Genomic DNA, 27,065 nt, shown 5'->3' on the forward strand with positions numbered 1-27,065 from the left:
CTAACTCTTGATTTGGGCTCGGGTCCTGGTCAGTCTGTTTGTGGGTTTGAGCCCCATGTTGGGCTCCATGCTGACAGCACGGAGTCTGCTCGGGATTCTCTCTCTCTCTCTCTCTCTCTCTCTCTCCCCTGCTCGCACGCCCTCTCAGGCTCTCAAAATAAATAAACATAAAAAAAAAAAAAAAAGGACTCTTAAGTGCCTTTAAATTTCAGACCACAACTCCCCAGGCAAGAATTTCTCTACTTCTCCATCCTTAACCCACCAAGGACTCCCTAATTTGAAAGGAACCCAGGCAAGGCTCTCTCTGGGGACCCAGGGAAATGACTGTTTGGGGGTCGGTGGGGGGTGTTGGGGGAGGGGCATTGAATCCAGACACAGACTGAACAAAGATTCTTCCTGCATATTTTGAAAATCTACACAGAAAAGGGATATAGGAAGTGGGAAAAGAGAATGTGACTTACACTTATTCCAGTTTGGGGCCACGAGAGAAGGTCATGGCAGCTGCGGGTTTATCCAAATAAATTATCTATAGTTTGTTCCGCCCACTTGTAACTGACTCACTTTATCTGGTCTCTCATCACAGGAGAGCCTCAGGGTTAGGTGTCCAACCCTCATTGGCCATTCTCCTTCCCAACGCCTGGGGCACTTGTAGGGGAGGAGAGGTCTCTCAACTTGGTGGTTTGAACCAACAGAGGAAGAAGTGCTAGTATGTGTGAATTCATGTGTCCAGTAAGGGAAAAAGCAGGGAAAGAGTTAAAAATATCTGCTCTTGGTTTCTGGATGAAGATACCGGCAGAGCAGGCTGGATGTACTTGCTGAACACAGACAGATCCAGGTCCTCGAATGGGCACTGGCCAGGTTTTTCTAACCTCCCCCCCTTCCTTCTATACCTTAACTTCACCTCTAACCCAAGCCCTTAAGTCCTTGAGGACCTTCACAAACAGACCCATTGCCTGGGACTGGTAATTTGCATAGGTCCACAGCCCCTATTGAGTACATGCAGCTTCACTGTAGGGGTCAAAGTCTTCCGGATCTGAGCACTGTGCTAATGAGTTGAAGGATACTAAACCTCTCCCAGGGATCAATCAAGCAAGGCTCATTGATGTTGGGGATTAGTTCCTAGGTTAGCATTAATAAACTTGTCCCCTGAACCCAAAGCAAGGTCACTAAGTGACCCATTCAGGTAGCCCCAAGGCTCACTGGTGCCTAAAAAAAGCAGAGACACATCTGAGTGAAATGCTAGAATTAAATGTTTGAAAATCAAAGCAGTTAGATTTAGGCCAAAAACACAGGTCCTACCCATCTGGGTGTGTGTGTGGGGGGGTGGGGACTGGGCTGGGTTCTCCTCAACGGTCTTGCCAGGGGCAGAACCTGGCCCCATGGAGATATCCCTCCTCTTCAGAGAATACATTTCTGCCTGGCTGAGATTTTTTAAGCACATTAAAGAGAAACCTCCTTGAACCTGGGCTGTGCTAGAAGGGTCCATCCAGTTTACTGCTTAGCTCCTGCCAGGCCCTTCTCCTGACTGATGCACTGATCTCTAAGACTTTATGTGGCTAGATCCTAGAACAATAAATAGTCCCTTTCTCAGCAGGGACCCCTATTGAAAATAAAAAATACAGTTTTTGCCTTAAAAGGCTCATAATCACTTTAAAAATTATTTCAGATGTTCACAGCCCCAGGCTAAAGACCCTGTCTTTTGGAATGCTGGTTCTTGGACCCAGTGCCCTTATATGGCATCGGGGTAGAGCCCTAAATTGTAAGATGGCTGCTGCAGAATGGCCTGTGAATTCATGTGGATTCAACCTCTACTGCCCTCTGTTGGCCATGAGGAGGGAGGATGGGTTAAAACGCTGGATTCCTTCCTGGCATTGAGATGGAGACAGACGTTCTGCCCCAGAATGGCAGGGGGGACAGATAAACTTTCAGCAGCTTTCACCAGAACCTCTACAAGGCTTACCTTTCCTTGCGGTGGGCTGGGGATAAGGGGATACACAGGGAACCACCACATGAAGTCAAAGCACCACAGCACGGGTCCTGAGCCCCTGAACATTAGTCAGGTGGTCTGATTGCACGGGACAGCACCATCGATCCTCCGTTAGGTATTCCCCTGGCTGCAATCCCTAGAGGCAGAGGCCACCCTGGCCCTTAATTTAAAGGGCAACAAGGCAGTTGGGAAAGTTAGTGAAGGCCCACAGCTGGGCAGAACTCCACATCACAGAGCTCCACATCACTTGAGACATTGATTGTATTTGTAGGGGGTTAGGGAAACAGTGGAACGAGAGACACAAAACCGGGGAGAGAGCCCAGGCGTTGCAGGTGCCGGGACCCCTAGAACTCCTCACTCTCGTCCTCGCCGTCCATAGACTCTGTTCCCACTTCTTCATAATCCTTCTCCAGGGCAGCCAGGTCTTCTCGGGCCTCAGAGAACTCTCCTTCCTCCATGCCTTCGCCCACGTACCAGTGCACAAATGCCCGTTTGGCATACATCAGGTCAAACTTGTGGTCGAGGCGGGCCCAGGCCTCGGCGATGGCCGTGGTGTTGCTCAGCATGCAGACTGCCCGCTGCACCTTGGCCAGGTCTCCCCCGGGCACCACGGTGGGCGGCTGGTAGTTAATGCCAACCTAAGAAGAGACAGCAAGTAGTGTAAGCCCTGGGTTCTGTGTTCCCTGGAAGGGGTTCCCATAACTGGGAAAGGGGCCGGTCAACCGGCGTGTGACATTTGCCAGGCTGCAAGAAGCACAGGGATAACGGGACAAGTTAACTACCACCAGAAAACAAATCCAGAATGTGGGACTTTCAAGATGCTAAGACTAGTCCCTTCAAAGTCACCATCAAGAAAAAGGGTGGATGTTTTACATTAAAAGATTTAAGAGATGGGGGTGCCTGTGTGGCTCAATTGGTCAAGCATCCAACTTCGGCTCAGGTCGTGATCTCACAGTTCGTGAGTTCGAGCCCTGCGTCGGGCTCGGTGCTGACAGCTCAGAGCCTGGAGCACGCTTCAGATTCTGTGTTTCCCTTTCTCTCTGCCCCTTCCCTGCTTGTGCTCTGTCTCTCTCTCTCTCTCTCAAAAATAAACATTAAAAAAAAAAAAAAAAAAAAAAAAGACTTAAGAGACAAATATAATGCCTAATCCTTGATTATACCCTGACTTTGAAACACTGACTATCGAGCACATTTGTGGAAATTGGGAAAGTTTGAATACTGACTAGGTATTCTTACTTTAGAGAAGTGTTATTAATTTTGTTAGACACAAAACAAACTTGTGTGTAATACCTATGAGTTTATATGGATCAGCAAAGCAAAAATAAAAGGAAACCTAGCAGAGTCAGATGTTGAATCTAGGTAGTGGGTATATGGTTGTTAACTAATCTCTCCACTTTCCTATAGTTTAGAAAATAGTTAAAAAAAATAGAAAACCTTGGGAAAATCTACTTTAGACATTGCTCTATTCAGAATGTATAAATACATTTCATATTCAGTGTTTGGGAAAAAAAAAAAAAAAAAGGTCAGCTTCCCCCTTAATGCCTCTAATGAGAGCAAGCTTACTATTTCCTGAAGGCGGTCTACTCTACTCTTCCTCTGAGTAGCTAAAGCTTTCCTAATATGGAGCTGGGAGAATCCACCTCCCAGACTTCCTACCCCTGGTTTCTAGTTCTGAGCTATAGGACAGCTCTTCAAAACTAGCAAGCAGCTATTATCTTTATGACCAGGAGTCCCTGCCTCGCCTCCAGTTGTGGTCACGTCTGCAACAGTGCAAGGAAGCTGTGTGTTTTTCTTAAATGCCTCAGCTGCCACCTTTAATCTTTCTAAGCACACACTGGAACAAAACCCATAAAACTTAAAACTAGGTCATATGCCCAGTACCCTCTGGGAATGTAGACTGACGAAAGAACGGGGCATATAAACAGATTCTTCCTCATTACTCCTCAAGAGATTGCATTCATAGACTTCTGACCCACGTCTTGCCCATTATCTGAATGGTAGGCTTTTCTGCGCTTTCAAAAGCACTCCCTTCCGAGGAGACGGATTCTGGGGGTATGTCCCTGGCACATGTGAACGACGGGTTCCCTGACCTGACTGGCAAACCTAGGGAGTGCCTATTTGCCAGGCTAAGAGACACAAAACCTACTTTTCCCTTTGTAAGGGCAAGCTTTCAAGTCAAATAAAAAAGTCGTGATTTGCCCAATTCTCCCCATCCCTAGCACTTTTGTTTCCATGCTCTGGGGCTCTCTAGGAATCTCCCCTCTAGCAGGTACGCAGGCAGCACGCGAATCCCTCCTCCCCCGCTTCATTCCCGGCTTGCCTTGAAACCCGTGGGACACCAGTCCACAAACTGGATGGTGCGCTTGGTCTTGATCGTGGCAATAGCGGCGTTCACATCCTTGGGCACCACTTCTCCACGGTAGAGCATGCAGCAGGCCATGTATTTGCCGTGGCGAGGGTCACACTTGACCATCTGATTGGAGGGTTCAAAGCAGGCGTTGGTGATCTCTGCCACGGACAGCTGCTCGTGGTAGGCCTTCTCGGCTGAGACAATGGGGGAGTAGGTCACCAGGGGAAAGTGGATGCGGGGGTAGGGCACCAGGTTGGTCTGGAACTCTGTGAGGTCCACGTTGAGGGCACCATCGAAGCGCAGGGAAGCAGTGATGGAGGACACAATCTGGCCGATGAGCCGGTTGAGGTTGGTGTAGGTGGGGCGCTCGATGTCCAGGTTGCGGCGGCAGATGTCATAGATGGCCTCGTTGTCCACCATGAAGGCACAGTCTGAGTGCTCCAGGGTAGTGTGCGTGGTTAAAATAGAGTTGTAGGGTTCTACAACCGCTGTGGACACTTGGGGGGCGGGGTAGATGGCAAATTCCAACTTGGACTTCTTGCCATAGTCAACAGAAAGCCGCTCCATCAACAGGGAGGTGAAGCCTGAGCCAGTGCCACCCCCAAAGCTATGGAAGATCAGGAACCCCTGAAGCCCGGTGCACTGGTCTGTCTAGGGTAGGAGAGAACACTGTTAGGGTACAGACGGCCTATCACCCACCCCCCCCCCCTTCTGACAACGCTCTTCCGTCTGCAAGGCTACTGTGATGCAACTACAACAGTATTCACTTCTATATTTAGAAGGAAAAAAAAAAACTTTGAAGCATAACTTGTACTGAAGTGTATACATTTTATTGCATGTACAGTGAATGGCTTGACAAGTGTGTATACCTATATTACCAAACTAATCAAGATATAGAAATTTCCACGACTCCAGAAAGTTCTCTCATGCTCTTTTGCTTTGCCTCTGTAGAGGTGAGAAGAGAATACCTACAAGGGGTTTGGAGTTCTAGGGGACAGATGACCCAGAAGGACACTGCTGTGTGCATGTGGTGGCAAGTGAGGGGAGGGGAGAGGGGAGGGTCAGGTGGGACATAGGACTTGTAGTCGGAGAGCTGGGCCCTCTCAGCTCAGTAGCTCTGCCACCTGGCTGCAGGAGAGTGGGAGTTGGGGGCAGGCAGTGGTGGTATCCTGTTGAACATATAGGTTCCCAGGCCCCTCACTTCCGAGTGGAACCCGGAACCTGTAGGTTTAACAAGTACACACGGTAACTTCTGATATAGCTGGGCCTTGGACTAGAAGAGCATCAATCTATACCGGACACATGGGCATCATAGTATAAAAAACTCTCCATTTATATGCAATATATACGTATCAATTCATTATGTAGTACACCTGAAACTAATGCTATGCCAATTACCTCTCAATAAAAATACATTAAAAGCAGGCTTTATGCAAACTGGTAACAAAAAACACCCCCCCACACCCCGGAAAAACCCTTCAAGAAAATCCTAAGCCTAGGGGGTACTTTGCGTTAGAAAGCATGGAATCCCATTCCTCAAGTCAATGGAAGTCCTCCGTCTCGACTAGGGAGCAGCAGAGAGTATGTCTGAACAATCCCTCTAGAGGACCGGTGCCAAAGTGCTGGCTCCTAGTTGGCCTCACTCCTGGTTCTCAGTGCCTCAGGCAAGGGATGAGGTAAACTGGGAAGCGGTTAAAAACTAACCAGTAAGCAGGAGTCTCTCCCAGGCATAAAAGTACTGTTTAGGAATCTAAGAACAAGCCGGGCTGCCAAGGCAGCTTCCTCCTACCTGCTGGGGCTAGAGAGGGATCAAAGCTCAAAGAAGGCTTGGATTGGACAATTAGACCTGGCATAGCGAGGCACCAGCAGGCCGGAAGCCTGAGTCCACAGACTCAGGGTAGAACAGGTTATTCGGGCTGCCAGCCCTAGATCCACACCCAGGAGACACAGCTCCCCCTAGGGGAAGCCAAGGAGACAGACAAGCGGAAGGAGCCGTAAGGACACGTGGGGTTCCTGTCAGAGCCACAGGCCTGTGGTTTCCGTTTCTTCCGCACACGGCAGGCCTCCCAGGCCAGGAAGGGAGGGTAAAGACACATTGATCTCCTGCAGGTGCTAGGGGCACCTGGTCCGCTCACCAGTTTTCGGATTCGCTCCAGCACAAGATCGATGATCTCCTTCCCCACAGTGTAGTGGCCTCGGGCATAGTTGTTGGCAGCATCCTCCTTGCCAGATATCAGCTGCTCAGGGTGGAAGAGCTGCCTATAAATGCCAGTTCTTACCCCATCTTGAGGGGAAGAAAGAGGGCAAAGGTAAGAGATGCTGGTCTCATCCCCCACAAGGACACAGGCGCTAGGACCTAGGCTGCTACGCTCCCCTGGGTGTAACCGCAAGACGGAGCATGGACAGCAAACAGCCTTCCAGAGACCCACTTGCAAAGTCCTTACCTGGGCCTGTGAGGGGGTAGGTCAGGGCGCCTTTAATAGTCCCTGCCCTCAGAGCCACTTGTACTTGCTGAGGAATCAGAGGATGTCTAAGAGAATCTCACCTTTTTTTTTTTTTTTTTTTAAGACTTATTTATCTTGAGAGAGAGCATGCAGAGGGGCAGAGAGAGAGAGAGGGAGAGAGAATCCCAAGCAGGCTCTGTGCTGTCAGCATAGAGCCCCGCGGAGAGGCAGGGAATGGACAGGAGATCATGACCTGAGCTGAAATCAAGAGTGAGACGCTTAACCGACTGAGTCACCCTGGCGCCCCTCATTTGACTTTTGCTTGGGATAAGAACATAGACTAATGCAGAAAACCCAGTCCACAGTTTACCATCTACAAAGATGTCTTTAGAAAGATGGGGGGAGGGGGAAAGCTTTCAGGAATAGGAAACTGAGGAGATCCAGATGCAGAAAGGAAGCAGCAGAGAACCCCCTGGGAGCCAGCAACAGCCAAGTTCACATAGGTCCACAGGTCCACATGCTATTAAGGGGCCCGGTTCAGTTAAAGTTTAGCAGGGGGCCATTAAGAATGTTCTCAGGGCCCAGTTCCTTAGGCAATATTATCCTCAAGAGTCTGTGGGTAGGAGAAAGGAAGTTTAAAGTTTCTGCTTTCATATCCACACTTTTCTGCAGTCTTCATTCCGGGTCTGGCCCCTGACTCAAACATCTGGCAGTCTCCGGGCAGAGAGGATTGACTGATATCCCCTCTCAGCACAGAAAGCCCCCAGGACCCCTCCTGAAGTCAGAGTCTAGACAAAAGCAACAGACTTCAGTGTTGTTCTTGGCAGGGCGTCGCCTGCATTTCAAGAGCTTTTCCCCCTAAGCAGAGCTCCCCACAGACTTTGGGGCTCGCAAAAAAAAAAAAAAACGTGGGCCAGAGGAGGGGAACCCCCCACAGCACCCACTCACCTATGACAGCAGGCTCCAGGTCCACAAAGACAGCCCGGGGCACGTGCTTGCCAGCCCCTGTCTCACTGAAGAAGGTGTTGAAGGAGTCATCACCGCTGCCCAGTGCCTTGTCGCTGGGCATGGTGCCATTGGGCTGGATGTTGTGCTCCAGGCAGTAGAGCTCCCAGCAGGCATTGCCCATCTGCACCCCGGCCTGGCCCACATGGATGGAGATACACTCGCGCTGTTGGGGGAAGCAGAGCAGTGGTGTGAATGGAGGAGGGAGGGTGTGGGGTGGGGCTTGAAAAGGCCCTGGAAGCACCCTTTTATCTTTCCTCCCTGGAGCCCGAGGCCTGGTCTGAAACCCAAAAGACTAGGTTCCCTTTCCAGACCTCCCCACACTGGGAGCCAAACTACCTCATTTTCTTTTCATTTTCTGAGGGCTTGAGAACAAAGGCAGCTAAGCCTAGGTCTTCAGGGGCAGGAACTAGAAAAAAACTGATGCCAAGCAGCCAAATCCCACTGCCTAGTGCCCTGTGTGCCGGCCGGGGTGGCACAGGAAGGCCAGAGTCTCACACACCAAGATGGGCCCCCCCAGGAGCCTCTAGGGCTGGACCCCTAGGAGGAGGGGTCTCCCCCGGTGGGGACTCTGGGTCCTCCACACCGTGAAGGTGCTGAAGAGTATCAGGTCTGTTGTGGATTAACTGAGCGAGTGGCTCTGGAGTTACAGCCAATTTGAAAGTTTACCCAGAAACTCCCCTTTTGGGGGGCTATACCCCGACTCTGGACACTTGTCCTTGCCCACTGCAGTACAGAGTCAATCCAGAGAAGTACTGCTCAACAGTCACGAAGGAGGCAGCTCACCCCACCTTTCAGCCCTCCTGAGATAACTCCCGCAAAGGACAGACTCTCCTGTCTTCTGGTCCTTCACCCCCAACCCTGAGTCTAGAGGATCTGTCTGAAAGGGCCATATGCTTCCCAGACGCGGAGGGGGTCTTCTAAGATAGTGTGGCAATTTTACCAGCTGTCCTGCAAGACGGCCTCAGGGCCTTTACACGGGCGCGGAACACAGGCGGGGATCAAGATTCCTGTGAGGCCCTGGGGCCTGTGTTCACACCCCGAGCTCTTCAATGTAACTGAGGGACTTCAGGGGCTTGGGCACCAGAAGCTCAGCAAAGGATTTTCCTCCTTAGGCACCAGAAGCTCACGGACACCCCCGGACAGGTCTGGGCCAAGGTCTGATTTCTGGCCGGAGTTGGGCCGCGCAAGACAAAGGCATTCAGGGAACAGTTCAGAACTGGAGAAACCTGCTGGAGTTTGCAGGTCCGCCCAGGTCCGGCCTCCAGCGCGGGAGTGTGACTTCACAGGTGGGCGGGGACTGCAGCTGGGGGCGGGCGCCTCTTTGTCCCGGGCCGCAGCGGGAGAAACCCGGGCGGGTCCAGGTTCCTGACTCCGCAGCGCGCTGCACCGCGGCGCCGGGGTTGGGGGCCCCAGGCTCAGCTCAGCGCGGGACGAGCCCCGCCCGCGCCCCGCCGACCCCGTGCCCCGGCGCCACCTCTCTCCGGTCCGCTGCTGGAGCGCGCACTTCTCCAGCTCGCATCCGCCTCTCCCGGGGAAGGGGGCGCAGAAAAGCAGCGCTTGGAAGCCGCGGGCGTCCCGGGCTTTCCGCAGAGCCCCCACACCGTGGTCACCGTGAACCCCCGCCAAACTCTCCGAGAAGCCCCGCGCAGCCCCTCACACCCTGGGCTGCTTGGCGCCCCGGCCTCCCCTCTTTGCCGCACAGCCGGCCCCTACCGGGGACCCCTGGGCACCCCCAGCACGCTCTCCCGTGCAGTATCCCCTCACCGTGCACTCCGCGAGTGCCCCCAGCTCCCTCTCACCATGGTTGTTCCCGACAGGTGACGTTTGCGGAGGGTCGTTGACTGCGGACGCGTTACGAGTCTCCAGCAACACCACGAATCCCGGTGCGGGGCGGCTAGTGGGGGGCTTATATATCCCCGCCGAGCCGCCGGCCATGCCTCCCAGCGGCGCTCCCATTGGGCCGCGGCAGGACAGGGCCCCGATCCCTGCTCGTCTTTCATTGGGTCTTGTTCTCACCGGGGCCCGCCCCCCTCTCCGTTATTGGGCGGGAGCTTATGAAATATCCCCGCCGCAGCCGGTCATTGGGCAGTTTGTAAAACCAAAGGGAGGGAAATCCTCGGTCGTCCGAGTCCTCCAGGTCTGCTCGACCCTCTCTTTCTCTATGGGGCGTGTGCTGGATCTGAGAGGTTGGAGCTCTGGAGCAATACCCTTATTCCGCTGTTGCCTTAGGTCTTTACACGGGGAACAGGGCGGACCTAGTTCGAAAAGTGCATAAACCTCGGACGGTGGCGCAGACTTGAGCTCAGCAACCGCTAGAGAAGGAAAGATGCTGGATGAGAACCAGGTACGGGGAGGCTCTGAGGCGGGAGGAAATGCGGCTAGGGTGGGGGAGGGTTGGCCAGACAGGTGTGGGAGAGAACATTCCAGGCGCAGGTAATTGAAGTTTACTTCCCTTTGTGGCCAGCGCTCCAGGTCAGGTGACTCAGATTACCAAGAGAGCAACGGGTCCAGGCTGGCTAAAGCAGATTGAGGAGGACTCGTGGGGGGAACATGGCAAAGCAAGGTGGGGCCTTGAATGTTACTCTGAAGAGTTTGCACATAATTCCCCTGGCTATGGGGCACCCTTGAGGATTATTGATCAGAGGGGTGATGTGATAAGCAGTATTTTAGGCAATACATAGATGTTACTGGTGTATTTCTTTTTTTCCTGGTGGTGGTTTCGTATATTTCCCTGCTAAGGGGCATACACACAGTTTTTCCTCTCCCAAGCTGTTTCCTGGCTGTCTGAGATGGACGTTTTACTTCTAAATACCTGAGCAGAACAAATTAATCCATCTCCTAGTTTGGGAGGATTAACTGGCATTCGGTTTTATCAAGTGACTGGACTCCCCACAATGATTACCCTTGGTATTTGTTCAGCACATTCCAGAGGAACCCGAAGCATCTATCATCTCCTATTCTCACCTCCCACTGGAAAAGTGACTGCACCCAGATGATGCCAGTCAGACCAGGGGACTCGAATTGTTGCTTTAGGAAAATCTGTAGCTGTAATGACTTTCTGTTGATAGAACCCAGAAAGACCCAAAGTTACTGTGTCGCTCACGAGTGTGACATCAGATCAGCTGCCCCCTGGGTTCCTGCACCTGTTTTTTCCACAAGACTCTAGACATGTCATTCAGTATCCTGAAATATTTTGAAACTAAATGCTTGTTTAGGTGGCTTGGTGGTTTAAATCCTGGGTGCAAAGGTTAACTTCAAACTCTGAAGAGTGTTCTTTGATCTCAACCCTTGTGTTTTATGAGGCTGCCAGCTTTAAAGTGGATGTCTCTGGTCAAGGGGTACGGTGAGTGTGGGTGAACATTCAAATAAGTACTTTGAAAATCCTTGTATATACAAAGCTAAGGCATGATTATTCATTGTCACTGCCCCAAGCAAAACAAGTCAAATGTTACATCCCACTGAATGTGGGCATATCAGTGATGAAAATGAAGCTGTCTGGGCATAAACTCAAAAAAGTGATAAACTCAATACCATCTCTTCCTTGCCTTGCCCTACTAGGAATTCATTTCACCAGCTGTTGTGTCTGCTAGTGAAAAATGCCCTTGGGCGCACCTGGGTGTCTCAGTCGGTTGGGTGTCTGACTTCAGCTCAGGTCATGATCTAATGGTTCGTGGGTTCGAGCTCCGGGTCTGGCTCTGTGCTGACAGCTCAGAGCCTGCACCCTGCTTCAGATTCTGTCTCCGGCTCTCTCTGCCCCTCCCCCACTTATGCTCTGTCTCTAAAATAAATAAACATTAAAAATAAATAAATAAATAAATAAATAAATAAATAAATAAATGTCCTTGGAGGGGCACCTGGGTGGCTCAGTCAATTAAGTGTCTGACTCTTGATTTCCGCTCAGGTCATGATCTCAGGGTCACGTGACTGAGCCCTGAGTCAGGTTCTTCGCTGAGCATGGAGCCTGCTTGCTCTCTCTCCCTCTCTCTCTGCCCCGCCCCCGATCGCATGGTCTCTTGCTCTAAATAAATAAACACTTTTTTAAATGTCCATTTTTTTACTGAATAAAGTGGACTCTAACCCAAATATAAATATATTTGAAACAGTGATCCTCAGTGTTAATTCTGGAAATCACACAAACCAACGTTTCCTGGCAATATGCTTCTTTACAGCGCACAAATTAAAATTGGTCTCTTATAAGGTATTTGAATTTCTTTCATTTTAAATTTCTTTTTTTTTTTTTTTTAATTTATTCTTGAGAGAGAGACAGAGATGGAGAGCGAATGGGGGAGGAGCAAAGAGAGAGAGAGGGAGACACAGAATCTGAAGCAGGCTCCAGGCTTTGAGCTGTCAGCACAGAGCCCGATGCAAGGCTCGAACCCACAAACCGTGAGATCACGACAGGAGCTGAAGTCAGAAGCTTAACCGACTGAGCCACCCAGGCGCCCCTGAATTTATTTCTATTATCTAGATGGCTGCAAAGTTTAGATTCTTTTTCTAATTTTTTTGTCATCCCTTTCTCTATGTCACCCTGCTGATCTCAACTTTAGTGCCATTGCAGACACACCATTTTCACACAGTTCTTCAGGGATTTAAGATATTCTAACGTTTGGAGGGAAAGGCTATGGTCACTTCTAGGTTTCAAGCCATCTAAAGATGCTTGATAAGCCTGCATCTTTTCCCTATATGTACTCCCTCTGCCCTACCACGTAGAATCAAATGACAGTGAATTGAAAGGACAACTGCTGTCCGTCTGTGCAAGGGAGGGGCCGACAAGATGGAGAGGCTTTGTGGGAGCAAGAATGTCCTGTTCATGCAGTGGTGAAATCAGGGTAGACAGGAAGACACTAGGGCCATTCATTCTGGGGCTAGTGCCAATACTGTACAGGCAGTACCTGGCTTTCAAATGACTGAATTACTTAACAATTGATGGTCATGCTAGCAAAGTTGCTGAGGTTGGGTGCCTCCATGAGCTCAGTTTTCCCTCCCTATTATCTTGAAATTTACCTCCTCTTTGACTGGGGCAACAGCTCCCTAGGATGGAACCTCCATTTCCACCCAATCCCTATTTCACATCTCATACCAGAAGCCATCCAGGACAAAGTGGGGAAGGGATAATGTATAAACCTACAGGAGTTGAACACTCTCCCCTCACCTCCTTAGGACCATAAGTGTTCCTAGCCCACATTGTCTCCTCACTGTTCCCCCAGGTCATGGCTCATCCTGGCCCCCAACCTGAAAAAAAGACTGTCTGGGGTCACCAGGTCTGGAATTTGGAGCACCCCGATCTAATCATAGCAGAGGACTTGTTCATGACATCCCAAATTAGAACTGATTATTGAAATACTATGCTTTGGGTATGCATAGTTTTGTGTCACAGGCTACAAACTACTCATCATGGATAACATTGTTTCTTTTAAAAAATTTTTAAATTTTATTTTTTATTTGAGAGAGAGAGCATGAGCTGCATGAGAGGGGCAGAGGGGGAGAATATCTTATACAGTCTCCATGCTCAACACGGAGCCCAATGAGGGTCTCGATCTCATGACTCTAGGGTCATGACTGGAGCTGAAATCAAGAGTTGGAAGGTCAAACTACAGAAGCTCAAGCTCAACTGACTGGGCCTCCCCCAGGTGCCTGGATGACATTGTTTCTATATGAGGCAAAGTGAATTCTAAGTTTGAATAGATTTGAAGTCAATTTGGTGGACCCTTACCACTTAACCTTAAATTCTGACATTAAAAAAAAATGTTTTCTTAACGTTTATTTATTTTTTGAGAGACAGAGACAGAGCATGAGCTGGGGACAGAGAGAGGGGGAGTCACAGATTCCAAAGCAAGCTCCAGGCTCCGAGCTTTCAGCACAGAGCCCGACGCGGGGCTCGAACTCATGAACCATGAGATCATGACCTGAGCCGAAGTCGGCCGCCTAACTGACTGAGCCACCCAGGTGCCCCATTAAATATCCTGACATTTAGACACATATTCCAGGAATTTAATTCTCTAACCACTCTTGTGGTTAGAAAAGGATGACAAAAAATTAGAAAAAGAATCTAAACTTTGCAGCCGTCTAGATAATATAAATAAATCCAAATACCTTACAAGAGAACCAATTTTATTTTTATTTTTTTTTAACGTTTATTTATTTTTGAGACAGAGAGAGACAGAGCATGAACGGGGGAAGGTCAGAGAGAGGGAGACACAGAATCTGAAACAGGCTCCAGGCTCTGAGCTGTCAGCACAGAGCCCGACGTGGGGCTCGAACTCACGGACCGCGAGATCATGACCTGGCTGAAGTCTGCCGCTTAACCGACTGAGCCACCCAGGCGCCCCCAAGAGAACCAATTTTAATTTGTGCGCGGGAAAGAAGCATATTGCCGAGAAAGGTTGGTTTGTGTAGTTTCCACAAATAACACTGAAGATCACTATTTCAAATATATTTATATTTGGGTTAGAGTCCACTGTATTCAGTAAAGAAACCTTGGTCACAATGGACAGATTGGCACTACTGAAGTTAACACCTTTATTGTCTTACTCCATGCAGACTTAGATGAGGTCATGACCACGTAGATGTACTTACTCTGTACACGATCCTGTATCACATGTATTTTCGCGGTCTTTGTCAAAAAGCCTTGGAAAAAAAGTGCAGCACCTAATTTGTAATCCACTGTTATTCACTGCATCAGAAATATAATTCACTCTAATCCCTCCATTAAAAAACATCTGCATGAACCACTTTAAATTAGTCCCGCTAAAATGATATAGCATTTAGTGGAGTTTATTTTAAATTTCCTTAACAAGCATTCATCAAACTATTAAAATGTGGCAGACATGGGGCCAGGCACCGAGGGTAGAATAGTAAATAGGATATTCCTGGTCCCTACACTTCTAGAATTTATCTTCCTTAGAGGTAAGTAGAGTCAAGGGTTTCAGTATTACATGTGTATAGATCTAGGAGGTAACAGAAAAGAAATGCCATCCCATTCTGAAGGGAAGAACTAATGTTTAGGAAAGTAAGGGTTGGATGGGATCAGTTAGTTCCAATCTTTCAGAAGCTTTTTTGTTATGAGAATACAGCATATATTCAGAAAAGCTCACAAAAGATGCATAGCTTACGAGTTCATCACATAGCCACTGTCCAGGTTAAAAGGAGATAGAGCATTTCCAACATTGCAGGAGCCCTCCCCACACCACCCTGTAAGTCATCATCCCTGCCTTGGTCACAAATCAAGTAGCCACACGCACGGGTCTGTTTCTGAGCCTTTTTGTTCCTAGCCTGTTTGTTCATTCTTGTGACAAATAGAGGTCTATCCAGTAGAGAATTTCTCCCATTCTGTTTTTCTCTGTGACTGTCTTGGCTAGCCTCAGTCCTCTGCATTTTCATGTCACATTTAGAATCAGTTTGTTGAATTTCATGAAATGTTGGGTATTTCGTTAGGATTTTATTAAACTTACACATCAGTTTGGAGAAAAGTTGGCGTCTTTACAAAATTAGTCAATACTTCACAATCTTTTTTCTTTTAATTATTATTACTTTTTCATCTTTATTTATTTTTGAGAGAGAGAGAGAGAGAGAGAAAGCGCGCACAGGGGAGGAACAGAGAGAGAGGGAGACATGGAATCCAAAGCAGTCTCCAGGCTCTGAGCTGTCAGCACAGAGCCCGACGCAGGACTCGAACCCATGAACTGAGAGATCATGACCTGAGCCAAAGTCGAACGTTTAACTGACTGAGCCACCCAGGTGCCCCTGGTAATCTTTTCTCTTAAAAGACTGGCTAATATTTTAGGCTTTGTGGGATAAGAAGTAAAATTGGAGATATTAGATAGATACTTATCCAACCATTTAAAAAGGTAAAAAACATTCTTTTTTAAAAAAATTTTCTTTAATCTTCATTTATTTTTGAGAGAGAGGGACACAGAGCATGAGTGGGGGAGGGGCAGAGAGAGAGGGAGACACAGAATCCTTAGCAGGCTCCAGGCTCTGAGCTGTCAGCACAGAGCCCGATGGGAGGCTTGAACTCACGAGCTGTGAGATCATGACCTGAGCTGAAGTCAGCCACTTAACCCACTGAGCCACCCAGGTGCCCCGAAACCATTCTTAGGGGGCAGACTCCTGACTCTCTATAAATCAGATGCTGTCTTGAGTTGACTTGGCCTGTGGGCTATAGTTTTCTGGCCCCTGTAAGTTTGTTTCCTTTTAGTATCTCTCAGTAATGTTGTATAACTGTGTTTAGGTCTTGCAGATCTGTTAGAAATATTCCGGGGTGCCTGGGTAGCTCAGTCAGTTAAGCATCCAACTTCGGCTCAGGGCATGATTTCGTGGTTCATGGGTTCGAGCCCCGCGTCGGGCTATGTGCTAACAGCCCAGCATGGATCCTGCTTTGGATTCTGTGTCTCCCTCTCTCTCTGCCCCTCCCTGAGCATGCCCTGTCTCTCTCAAAAATAAATAAATGTTGAAAAACAACAACAAATTATTCTTAGCTCCCAGTTTTCTAGTTCTCTCTTCAGCTGTGCATAATCTGCTGCTAAAAACTTCCACTGAATTCTTAATTTTGGTTATTGGATTTTTAAAAATTCTACAATTCGTATTTTTTCACATGCCCAGGTATCTGTTGAAATTCCTCAAACTGGTTTATCTCCTCGAACAGAGTAAGCAATTATTTTATAGTGTTTGGTGGCTCCACTGTCTGCAGCCTCTGTGGGCCACTTTCCATGGTCTCTTATTTCACTGGTTTTCTTAATATCTTGACTCATATGCTTGGTTACATTTTATTGTGTTCAAGATATTGTATTAGCAAAATTACTTGTAGAAACAAGTTGAAGTTTAGGATGATGGTATTTTCCTCCAGAGAGCGTTTTTGTTTGCTTATGCCAAGGGTGTGGGGAAACTACCACTTTGGGATCAACTTAATCTAATTTCAAGGATTGAGACCATTGGAAACCAAGCTGCAGTCCAGAGAGAGCCTTTCAATTTCCTCCTTCTGGTTCACTCCTATTCCTGGGGTGCAAAGGACTGAGGACCTCAACCCAAACTGAGGAACACTGACCAGGTCTACCACTCTTTGACCGGCACAGACCCCTACTTCCAAAAGCCGGTCACAATCACCCATCAGCCTCTGAAGTGCCCCCTTCACATTTGGCAAATGCCCCCAAGAGAGCGCTGGCCCTTAACACCAAGCCCTCCTTCCAGGGTCACCTTCTTCTCAGTGGTCCTAGCCCAGTAATCCTTCAAACAAATGTTCTTTGATGTGTTTGGTTAGAGAGAGAGAGAGAGAGAGAGAGAGAGAAAACGAGCGAAGGAGAGGGGCAGAGGGAGAGAGAGTGAGTGAGGGAGAAGGGCAGAGAGGGAAGGAGGGAGGGAGAAAGAGAGAGAGAGGGAGGGAGAGAGAAGGAGGGAGGGAGGAGAATCTCAAGCAGGCTCCATGTTCAGTGCAGAGCCCAACATGGGACTCAATCCCGTGACCCTGGGATCATGACCTGAGCTGAAATCAAGAGTCGGTCACTCAACCAACTGAGCCACCCAGGCGCCCTGACTTTGGATGCTTTAAATATTTTGTCCAGCCTTTCTAACTGCCCTCGGTGGGATAGTGAGTCTAAATTACCTACCCACCAGGGGCACCTGGGTGGCTCAGTCATAAGTGTCTGACTTGGTTTCAGTTCAGGTCACGATCTCACAGTTGCGTGGGTTGGAGCCCTGCATCGGGCTCTGCGTTGACAGCACAGAGTCTCCTCGGGAGGGATTCTCTCTGCCCCTCTCCCACTTGCTCTCTCTCAAAATAAATAAATAAATAAACTTAAAAAAAAATGTACCTGTCCACCATTATCGGGAACAAAAGTCCTCATTAGTTATATGTTAGAGGCACTTGTAGCCACATACGTGGCATGGGAACAATATGTAAAATGCCAGTACGCCACTGTCCAACTCTTTTGTTAGAAAAGAATTTTGTAGAAACAGGCCTTGGAAAAAATCCTTTGCTCTAACAGGAACTGCAGGTGTCTAAACTCCTAGCAGCAAGCATGGGTTACTTCCATCTACCTATGACAAAGCGGTTAACGGATTTCCCAAGTCTTCACTGAGAGCCTATTATGTGTGAGGGACCAAAGAGATGACATTCCCATTTTATAGCAGACACTAAGTGATCAATTAATTAGTTGACAGACCTCACGATAAAGCCTGAGGTTCAGTTTTCAGCTCTCCTCTGCTTTTTCAAATTGTGTATTCTTTCCAAGGATATACAGGAATCTAATTTCTGTTTAAATGCCTTTATTCCTTTCGAATTATACCGAAAAGGCAGAATAACAATTTGATATTTTTGGCTACTGTGGTAACGTTTGACAATTTTCTAAAAAAAAAAAAAAAAAAAAATACAAATGATCAGTATCTAAAAATTTCATTATAAATACAAGAAATGCAGATGAAAACATGAGATACTACTTTTTCTATTAAAGTGGCAAAATATCTTTTTCATAACACCCCGTGTTAGGAAGGTTTCAGAGAAATGAGTGCTCTTTTACACTGCTGGAGGGGGGTGAATTACAGCTGTTTCTGAAGAGTATGTGTCAACAGACCAAATCCTTGAAAACATGCATACCTTGCAATTCTACTTCTAATAATGTATGCCAAGGGAATAATTACAAATGTGTATACAGATTTAACTTTAAAGTTGTATGTTGTATCACACTGTTTATAAGAAACTGGAGACAATCTAATAGGGGATTGTTTAAATAGATTACAGAAATGACAATGGAATACTAAAAACAAGGGTGGCCATGGACGGTTATCTGTTAAAATGGGAAGTCAGTATTTTGTTAAATGGAAAAGGCAAGTTATAAAAGAGCACAGTATGATCTCATATCTGTTTTTAAAAACCATACATGTTTATATATACATATAGAAAAACACTGAGGATATATACCACATTACCATAGGCAATCTCTGGATGGTGGAAAATAGGAGTGATTAAAAAAATCTTTATACCCATTTTTGTATTTATCTGCAACAAATGTGTACAATTTCTGTGATTAAAAAAGGAAAGAAAAGTGAAAGCCTAATTTAAAAAACTGCCTTGCTTAGGTTTTGGCTTGTGGCAGGAGGGGCGACATGCCCCCAGAGGCATCTACCTGGTTTTGTTCCTTCGGACCTGAGTGGGTAATTCTCACAGTTGTTTTTCTGCACATGCCGTAATCATGGACCTTTGACTGTCTAGAAAACTGTTCTCTCATTTTCAACTAGATCTCATCGAGGCTATGACTGGGGAAGGAAGCCACCTTTCTAGAGGAGTAGGTTGGTTGCAAAACCATGCCCAAGGCCCACACTTTAGTTGGGGAGCCCTTAGAAAAGTTCTGGGGAGAAAGAAGGTGGAAGCAAGCAGAAAACAGATACAGAAGGATGGGCTCTAAACTGGAAGGTTTCCGTTTAATCTTTATGTCAATTCTAGGGTCTCCTCCATCTTCCAGGTAGGGCTGATGGGAGGATACCCGAGATCTGGTCATAGAGACTCCTTCTAAAGTTGAGTCACTTCAGAAGAGAGAGGACAGAACTGACAATCATATTGAAGAGTTAAACAAGTCTGCTAACATTGAACTATTAGAGCAACGCTACAGCTATAGAAATAGTGGCATGTGGATGGAAAGTTTGTTCTGGGTTGGTACGGACATTCCAAATGAACCAAAACTCTGTGAGGACCATGCTTAGTAGGTTCGGTAAATGATGACACTACCCATTAGATAGATGGATTCCTTTGCTAAGAACAAAGGAAAAGTTACTTGTTCAAATAAGGCAAACCTATAAAGTCATGTATAATATGGCAAAGGCCTGTCCCTCCTATATCCCACATCCTCCACTGTGATTCTAAGCCAGGGCTGAGTTTTCCTTGGGGTGGCTGCCAGATAGGGTTGAAAATCTGATTCTCAACTCACAGGCTAATATAAAGAGAAACCATATCAAGATTTGAGGGGAAGAGGGGCCATATTCATCTTCACAATAAAAAGTCACTATCAGCCTAGAGGCTCAGCTGTCAAACATGGTATTAGAGGGGTGTCCAAAGTAATGTGTTTCTGATTAGTAGTTTAAATACTAATGTCTGTAAATGCTACACTTTTAAAAAGAATAAATTACTGTAGATACAGTTAGCCATACAACCAAGTCACTCGCAGACACTTGTATGCTTTCTTGAATGAGAGAGAAAAAGGTGGAGTTTCAGCTATCAGCACGGGCATCAGCTGTCATGTGTCATCTTGGACAAGAGGATGAATGCTGCTGTTACAGAACACGAAACAAGGGAGCCCAGGGTCAGAGAGCCCGGGGCAGGATGCCAGGGATGAGAGCACATTTGTGGACGTGTTCCAGTGTCCTGCAACTGGGGGAAAAGGAAGGTTAGGAGATGTTGGGATGCAGGATGAGTGATGCATGAGGCATGCACTTGAGGCTTTAAGGAAGCAGGATTAGCCCTCTGTTCAACCGGACATGTTGATACTCAGAATTTACATTAGTACCGAGAAGGCGGCAGCAGGGCAATTACATCAGGTTAAATGCCAGTTCTTGAGGGGAGGAGCCTTTAGAGTTGGGGGTGGAGCTGAGTCCCCCTCCCCTCAGTTACTCATGGGAAACCCGTTCCAAGGCCACATAGAAACTGTTCTTGTCATCTAGGCAATGCCAGCCAATTGGTCCGATTTCACAGTCTGCGCACACCAGAAACTTGATGTTGCCCACGTCCTTGGTGAAGCCCACGTTCTCAAAGATGAACATGTCATCAACCAGCCAGTGCTCCTGGAGAAGCTCGCCGTCAGGATTGCTGCCATCAGCCAGAGCTGGTTTCTTTCTCATGGAGGGAAGGAAAAGCTGCAGTGGAAAAGAACACAAAGAATGCAAGAGCTGACTGGCCAGTCACGTCATCACCCCCATCCCACTCACACATTACACTGCTCCCTAGCACTTTCTCGGAATGAAAACAAAATGAGGAGCCCGATCATTGATGGATGAGGATGCTGGGCGGCTCCTCTGCTGCCTCTGGTCCATGCCCTGATTCTTACGAGACGTTAAAGAGGTAACATGCTGTTTTCAACTGGCTTCACTGCTATCCTTACCACGGTCCATAAGGCCCTGCCTGTTCCTAATCTCCCTCCAGCCACACTGGCCTTGCCTTCTTCAAACAGGGTAAGTGTGCTCTGCCCTCAGATCCTGGCAAGGCCGGTTCCTTCATGATATTCAGCTCAAATGTAACCTCTTCGGGAGGTCTTCTCTAACCAAACAATCTGAATTAGCTTCCCCTACTGCCCACTATGTTTTATTTTATACTTTTTAAAGTTTACTTAACTATTTTGAGAGAGAGATCGAGTGGGAGAGGGCGGGAGAAAAGAGAGAATCTCAAGCAGGCTCCACACTGTCGGCATGGAGACCAACGCGGGGCTTGAACTCACGAAGCGCGAGATGATGACCTAAGCTGAAACCAAGAGCTGGTCGCTTAACCAACGGAGCCACCCAAGCGTCCCTATGTTTTTTTATATGGCTTTACTGAGGTATAGTTGACACATATACTGCACAATACTTAAAGTATACAATTTGATACATTTTGGCCCAGGCATATACCGATAAATCATTACCAGCAAGATACCAAGCATATTCATCACCCCCAAAGTCTCTTTATTTTCTACTTACCATTCTCTGAACTTAATGTATTGGCTTATTTACCATGGGTCTCCCTCCACTAAGATGGAAGCCCCAGGAAAGGAAGGAGCTTACCTTTCCTGTTCACTACTATATCCCCAGTGCCTAGAGTAATAACTGGCATAGAGCAGGAACTCAAATATTTTCAAAAGAATAAATACAGGATACCTGGCTTTGCTCTATTCCATCACTGTAAGGTATGTGCTGGATTTATCTTACAAAAGAACATTAACAAGGAAAATCTAGTTCTAGAATTCGGAATAGCATCCCAAGGATCCTTGTACCCACAAATCAACATGCCTTCCCAATCACTACGAGAAAGCCTCTGGCACACGCGCGTGTATGTACACACACACCCTTTAATTTCTTCCATATGGTTAATTCACACACCTTTAGCAGCCCCACAGTACTGCAAGATACATACAGCAAAGCTCGTTACTCCTCTGCTCTCATCGTAATGGCTACTGCCAATACACTTATTTTCCACCCTATGAAACACTTTTCAGTTCTTACTTTATTATGACTATGAAAACATTTGCTACAAAGCCAAGTAGTAGTCTATGGCTGTTTCTTTCTCATAAGTTTTTTCTTCATAGGTAACAATTTACTTTTTTTTTCCCTCTTGCATTAACTTTCAACGTACCTACTATCATTTTTTTTTTAAATTTAAATCCAAGTTTGTTAACATATAGCGTATTAATGGTTTCAGGAATAGAATCTAGTGATTTATCACTTATACATAAAACCAAGTGCTCATCCCAACAAGTGCATTCCTTAATACCCATTGCCCATTTAGCCCATCCCCCCCACCTGACACCCCACCAGCAACCCTCAGTTGTTCTCTGTATTTAAGAGTCTCTTATGGTTTGTCTCCCTGTTTTTATCTTTTCACTTCCCTTCCCCCATGTTCATCTGTTTTCTTTCTTAAATTCCACACATGTGTGAAATCATATATTTGTCTTTCTCTGACTTATCTCGCTTAGCATAATGCATTCTAGTTCCATCTACATTGTTGCAAATGGCAAGATTTCATTCTTTTTGATTGCTGAGTACTATTACACACACACACATACACACACACACACACACACACACACACACACACACACACCCATCTTCTTTATCCATTTGCCAGTCAATGGACATCTGGGATCTTTCCATACTTTGGCTATTGTGATAATGCTGCTATAAACATTGGGGTGCAAGTGCCCCTTTGAATCAGCATTTTTGTATCCATTGAATAAATGCCTAGTAGTGCAATTGCTGGGTAATAGGGTAGTTCTATTTTTAATTTTTGGAGAAACCTCCATACTGTTTTCCAGACTGGCTGCACCAGTTTACATTCCCACCAGCAGTGTAAAAGGGTTCCTCTTTCTCTGCACCCATGATATGTTTCTAACGCAACCCCAAACTCTAATAACATAGGATGGCCTCAGTGAGCTAGTCTGGCATTAGCAATCAAAATAAAAGCAAAAAAAAAAAAAATTATTTTTTGATTTTTTTTTTTAAGTAGGATTCATGACCAAGCGTGGAGCCCAATGTGAGGCTTGAACTCATGACCCTGAAATCAAGACCTCAGCTGAGATACAGTTGGATGCTTAACTGACTGAGCTGACCCAGGCCCTTCCCCCTGCACCATTTTTTTTAATTAAAAAAACAAAACAAAAACAAACCCTAACTGGACTGACATTATTCCAAAATAAAAGGGAAATGCTTCGGTAGGGATGAGGAAGCCTCTCCTCGAATGCTAGTTAGGGAATCACAAGAGATGCTACTGTGTATTAAATACCCCAGAGTGGGGCGCCTGGGTGGCTTGGTCATTTAAGCGTCTGACTTCGGCTCAGGTCATGATCTCACGGTCTGTGAGTTCGAGCCCCGCATCGGGCTCTGTGCTGACGGCTCAGAGCCTGGAGCCTGCTTCAGGTTCTGTGTCTCCTTCTCTCTCTCTGACCCTCCCCTGTTCATGCTCTGTCTCTCTCTGTCTCAAAAATAAATAAACGTTAAAAAAAATTTATAAATACCCCAGAGTTTCCACTTCTGGCCATACTGTAGCCAGTAGGTGTCCCTAATAGGGAGGAGGGAGCACTGATCCAGAGCTTTTTTACTCCCCATCTTCCGAGCACCTGGCTTAGTAAAACAGGTATCTGTGCACTACCCTGCGCTGTGTCACCTGAGACATCAGCTGAGGACATCATAAAACAGAACAGTTCCTCCTGTTACACTGTCATTCCAGTCACTCTTTTTGCCCATCTGATGTTTAAATGAACCCCCAAATGCTTTGTTTTACACTAAGTGAAAAACTGGAACAAGCAGAGGCGAAGAGGAATCAAAATTCAGAAACCAGGAAACCTGGATTCCAATCCTAGCGATATCTTTCTGTGGGCCTAAATTTCCCTAAAAATATTTCTGGGCCATACTGTAGGTGTGAAATCAACATCTTAACTAAATGCAAGGGGAGTGAAATGTTAAGGGGAGAAAAAGACTTGCTAAGCATTAGCCCTTAGGACACATCCAACAAAGGAGAACCAGCTTCCCTCCCACAGTTCCCATTTATAATGCAAAACAGCGCCTCAGCAGTCTCGATTAGTGATTTAAGGGAAATACTAGTAACCGTTCCTTCAAGGGGTCCTACTGGGTCCTGGTCCCTCTCTTTCTCAACATTCCCATTTTTATTGAAATCCCGTAAGTCAGATCCACAAGACTAGACCTATATGCACACTGTATGTGTAGGTGTATGGATGTCAACCCATTCACTGCAGTGCCCAGAGCTATTGCAGGGTCAAGTTTTGGAATGTAACATTTAGAATACAATTAGGCTTTCTAGATAGACTACTGAGGTGAAAATCAAGGAATTAATGCCTAATTTGAGACTGCTAGGTCAGCTGGTTGGGGGACAAAGTTGCCAGTTCCATCCCTGACCAGGTGGGTTAACTACTCCGGACTCCAGGCTGTACTCTAATCCTGGACTGGCTCCTCAGAGATAAGTAGAATACCACAACTCAGTGAGATTCTCAGTGGAACTCCTTTTGCTTTTTCAATAACTGTTAACAGTACCCTTTATTTTTTTAAGTTTACTTATTTCTTCTGAGAGACAGAGTTCATGTGTGCAAGTGAGTGAGCGGGGGAGGGGCAGAAAGAGAGGGAGAGGAGAACCCCAAGCAGGCTTTGTGCTGTCAGCACAGAGCCCGATGTGGGGCTTGAACCCACAAACTGTGAGGTCATGACCTGAGCCAAAATCGAATGTGAAAGGGAGGGAGAGAGAGAGGCAGAGGGAGGGGGAGAGACAGAGAGAGAGAGAGAGCAAGCCAGCAGGAGAGGAGCAGAGAGAGAGAGAATCTCAGGCAGCCCCACCCCCACCCCCCCTTGCCCCCCATCAGCACAGAGCCAGATGTGGGGCTCGAACCCACGGACTGCGAGATCACGACCTGAGCCGAAGTCGGATGCCCAACCGACTGAGCCACCAGGCGCCCCTTGTGGTGGTTTTAAAACATGTCCACAAATTATTTGACAATCCTTCCAAGACATAGACTCCATGTCTCTCACCTTGGGTCTGGGCGAGCCACTGTGACGGCCTCAATGGAATCAAGTGCAGTGGAAGTGACAGGCTAGGTCAGAAAAGGCCATGCCGTTTTGGCTGGTTTCTCTGGGTACGCTTGCTCTAGGAGCCTTCAGCTACTATATGAGAATTCCAGCTACTCTGAATACCTCCAGATACCCTCCAGGCATCACATGGAGAGACCTTGGGGAGAGAGCCACCGAAACACCAACGTGCCCCCAGAGTCTATTTCAGTGCTCAGGTGTCTGAGTCTTCCCAGGCCACAAGCAGACACGTGACAGTAGAGAGCGTTTCAAATGACCCTTCTGACTGCACATGAAAGACCCCGAATGAGAACTGTCTAGCTAGGCCCAGCCAAGTTGAACTTTGCAGTTCTTCACACATACTGCACTTTCTCTAACAACACTGAAACATCACACTGCTGTCCCCTCCACCTCTGTTCAGCTTCATTATAAATTCCTCTGTCACAGACTTCAGGTAAGATTTCAAGAAGTACCGAGCTAAAGGGTATGAACGTTTTATATGGGAAACCATAGGCCTTTTTAACACATGCTGCACCAACAGTGACATACTAATCCATTCCACCCATGCTAACCCATTATTTACACTGGGCTAATAGCTTTTGTTCACTAATTTACTTACATCTAAGTATCTATTAAGTTCTTACTTATGGGCACAATCTAAGTGTAGGAGATACAGAAGTGGATAGGATCTAGGACCTCATAGGCCGGTGGTAGAAATACTAATAATTTCATAAGATCAACTGAGATTATAGATGTGAGTGTGCTTTGCAGTCTTTAAGCCATGATTTCCGTCTTGGTACTGCTGACCTCCTGGGATGGAGAAGAAATCTGTTGCAGGACCAGGGGACGGGGGTTGCTGTCTAATGCATTGCAGGATGCTAAGCCGCATCCCTGGCTTCTACCTTACTAGATGCCAGTAGCACCCTGTTATAGACTGTGTTCCTCCCAAATTCTTATGTTGCAACCTAATTCCCAATATGATAGGTCATGAGGACACAGCACATTTTTGGAGACAATTTTGAGTGAGGGTATGCACATGGCTGAAATGAGATTACACTTCGCACTTTCCTGAGGTTATTATTACACCTCAAGAAGAAGTTTAGTAAAATAAAAAAAAAAATGTTTTCAACTTTCCCCTTTTGGGGTGATGGCAGCATGAAGAATATAAAAATATCTAACTTGAAGGAAATAAAAGATTAAAACAAAAATTAAATCTCCCTTCAAAAATGATTTCAGGACTTGAGCGGTCTGTCCCACTGGAAATCTGATTCGTTGGAGAAACTGCGTTCCACCCACTACCTTGGTAAAGCGTGTAGGTTACGAGAGTCATCTGTCACATCCCCTACACTAAAGTCGGTTCTGGAGCTCTTTTTGGGGCGGCGAGGAGCCCATCAGAAAGGACACCGGTGAGAGCGCTGTGATGCGGGCCAGGTACACCGGGCGCCATGGGGCCAGTCTGCAGGGTGGAGCTGGAAGGGCTGCCCGTGTCCCGAGGCGCCGGGCCCTAGGAAGCCGGCGCCTTGCCGCAGCCCTGCACCGCACGCGGAGGAGCAGCGTCCAGCGCGCCCCGCGCCCGCGGCGACCTGGTGACCGGCCGGCCCAGACCTAGGGCGAGGCTGGGGCTGGGGGCCGGGGGCCGGGGGCCGGGGGCCGGGTCCCGGCAGCGCTCCCGCCGCCCAACTCCGGCGGGGGCAGCCTCAGGCGGAGCCCGGACGCGACGAGGGGCGCGGCCTCCGGAAACGCGCGCGGGGTCTGGGACACGAGCCACCTCGGCCCCCTGGGAAAGCGTGCGGGGGTGAACCGCCTCCAACCTGCCTCCCTACCTGTCGACGGGAGAAGAGAGCGGTCCCTGGCTGCAGCACTCGGGAGCCACAGCGTTGGCACAGCACCGCCTTCCGGTTTCGGCCCTCGGCTGACACTAACTCTTTCAGCGGCTCAGCTGGTTCCATCGCCGCTACCGCCACAGCTTCCTCGGCCACCACCGCGCAGGCGCTGTCTCTGCGAGCTTTTTCGGAACTGGGCGGGCGCGGCTTTC

The 27,065-nt window shown here is 47.6% G+C and overlaps 2 protein-coding genes and 1 long non-coding RNA gene across 4 annotated transcripts; 1 reads left to right on the plus strand and 2 right to left on the minus strand.

Annotated features, from left to right (window-relative positions):
* Positions 1–1,256: 1,256 nt before the first annotated feature.
* On the minus strand, positions 1,257–9,789 carry LOC125155316 (tubulin alpha-8 chain). 2 transcript variants are annotated; one of them, XM_047840509.1, is made up of 5 exons: positions 9,589–9,789; positions 7,730–7,952; positions 6,473–6,621; positions 4,308–4,988; positions 1,257–2,625 (listed from the first exon to the last, which is right to left on the minus strand). In XM_047840509.1, exons 1-5 carry the CDS (start codon positions 9,787–9,789, stop codon positions 2,332–2,334), a joined length of 1,548 nt encoding a protein of 515 aa, XP_047696465.1. In that variant the 3' UTR covers positions 1,257–2,331. The 2 variants fall into 2 exon arrangements, with proteins under 2 accessions (XP_047696465.1, XP_047696466.1); XM_047840510.1 differs by lacking the exon at positions 9,589–9,789 and adding an exon at positions 8,730–9,135 and having other exon boundaries at positions 2,229–2,625.
* A 171-nt stretch (positions 9,790–9,960) lies between these two features.
* On the plus strand, positions 9,961–26,860 carry LOC125155318 (uncharacterized). The gene is made up of 3 exons (XR_007148136.1): positions 9,961–10,133; positions 20,435–20,831; positions 26,267–26,860. It is a non-coding gene; the product is annotated as an uncharacterized LOC125155318 (long non-coding RNA).
* Positions 19,176–26,986, minus strand: RABIF (RAB interacting factor). Its single transcript, XM_047840511.1, has 2 exons — positions 26,854–26,986; positions 19,176–20,626 (listed from the first exon to the last, which is right to left on the minus strand). The coding sequence occupies exons 1-2, from the start codon at positions 26,977–26,979 to the stop codon at positions 20,381–20,383; spliced, it is 372 nt and encodes a 123-aa protein (XP_047696467.1). The 5' UTR covers positions 26,980–26,986; the 3' UTR covers positions 19,176–20,380.
* Positions 26,987–27,065: the final 79 nt, after the last annotated feature.

This window comes from Prionailurus viverrinus, chromosome F1, assembly GCF_022837055.1.
Source record: "Prionailurus viverrinus isolate Anna chromosome F1, UM_Priviv_1.0, whole genome shotgun sequence".
Taxonomy (NCBI): domain Eukaryota; kingdom Metazoa; phylum Chordata; class Mammalia; order Carnivora; family Felidae; genus Prionailurus; species Prionailurus viverrinus.

What these genes read in the sequence shown, in the direction of transcription:
- LOC125155316 (XM_047840509.1), bottom strand. Translation starts at nt 9,789, where the DNA reads ATGAAAGACGAGCAGGGATCGGGGCCCTGTCCTGCCGCGGCCCAATGG. An exon ending in ACCTGTCGGGAACAACCATG is followed by an intron (nt 7,953 to 9,588) that starts GTGAGAGGGAGC and finishes TTCCCCCAACAG; the next exon opens with CGCGAGTGTATCTCCATCCA. An exon ending in CCTGGAGCCTGCTGTCATAG is followed by an intron (nt 6,622 to 7,729) that starts GTGAGTGGGTGC and finishes CTTCCCCTCAAG; the next exon opens with ATGGGGTAAGAACTGGCATT.
- RABIF (XM_047840511.1), bottom strand. Translation starts at nt 26,979, where the DNA reads ATGGAACCAGCTGAGCCGCTGAAAGAGTTAGTGTCAGCCGAGGGCCGA. An exon ending in CTCTCTTCTCCCGTCGACAG is followed by an intron (nt 20,627 to 26,853) that starts GTAGGGAGGCAG and finishes TTTCCACTGCAG; the next exon opens with CTTTTCCTTCCCTCCATGAG.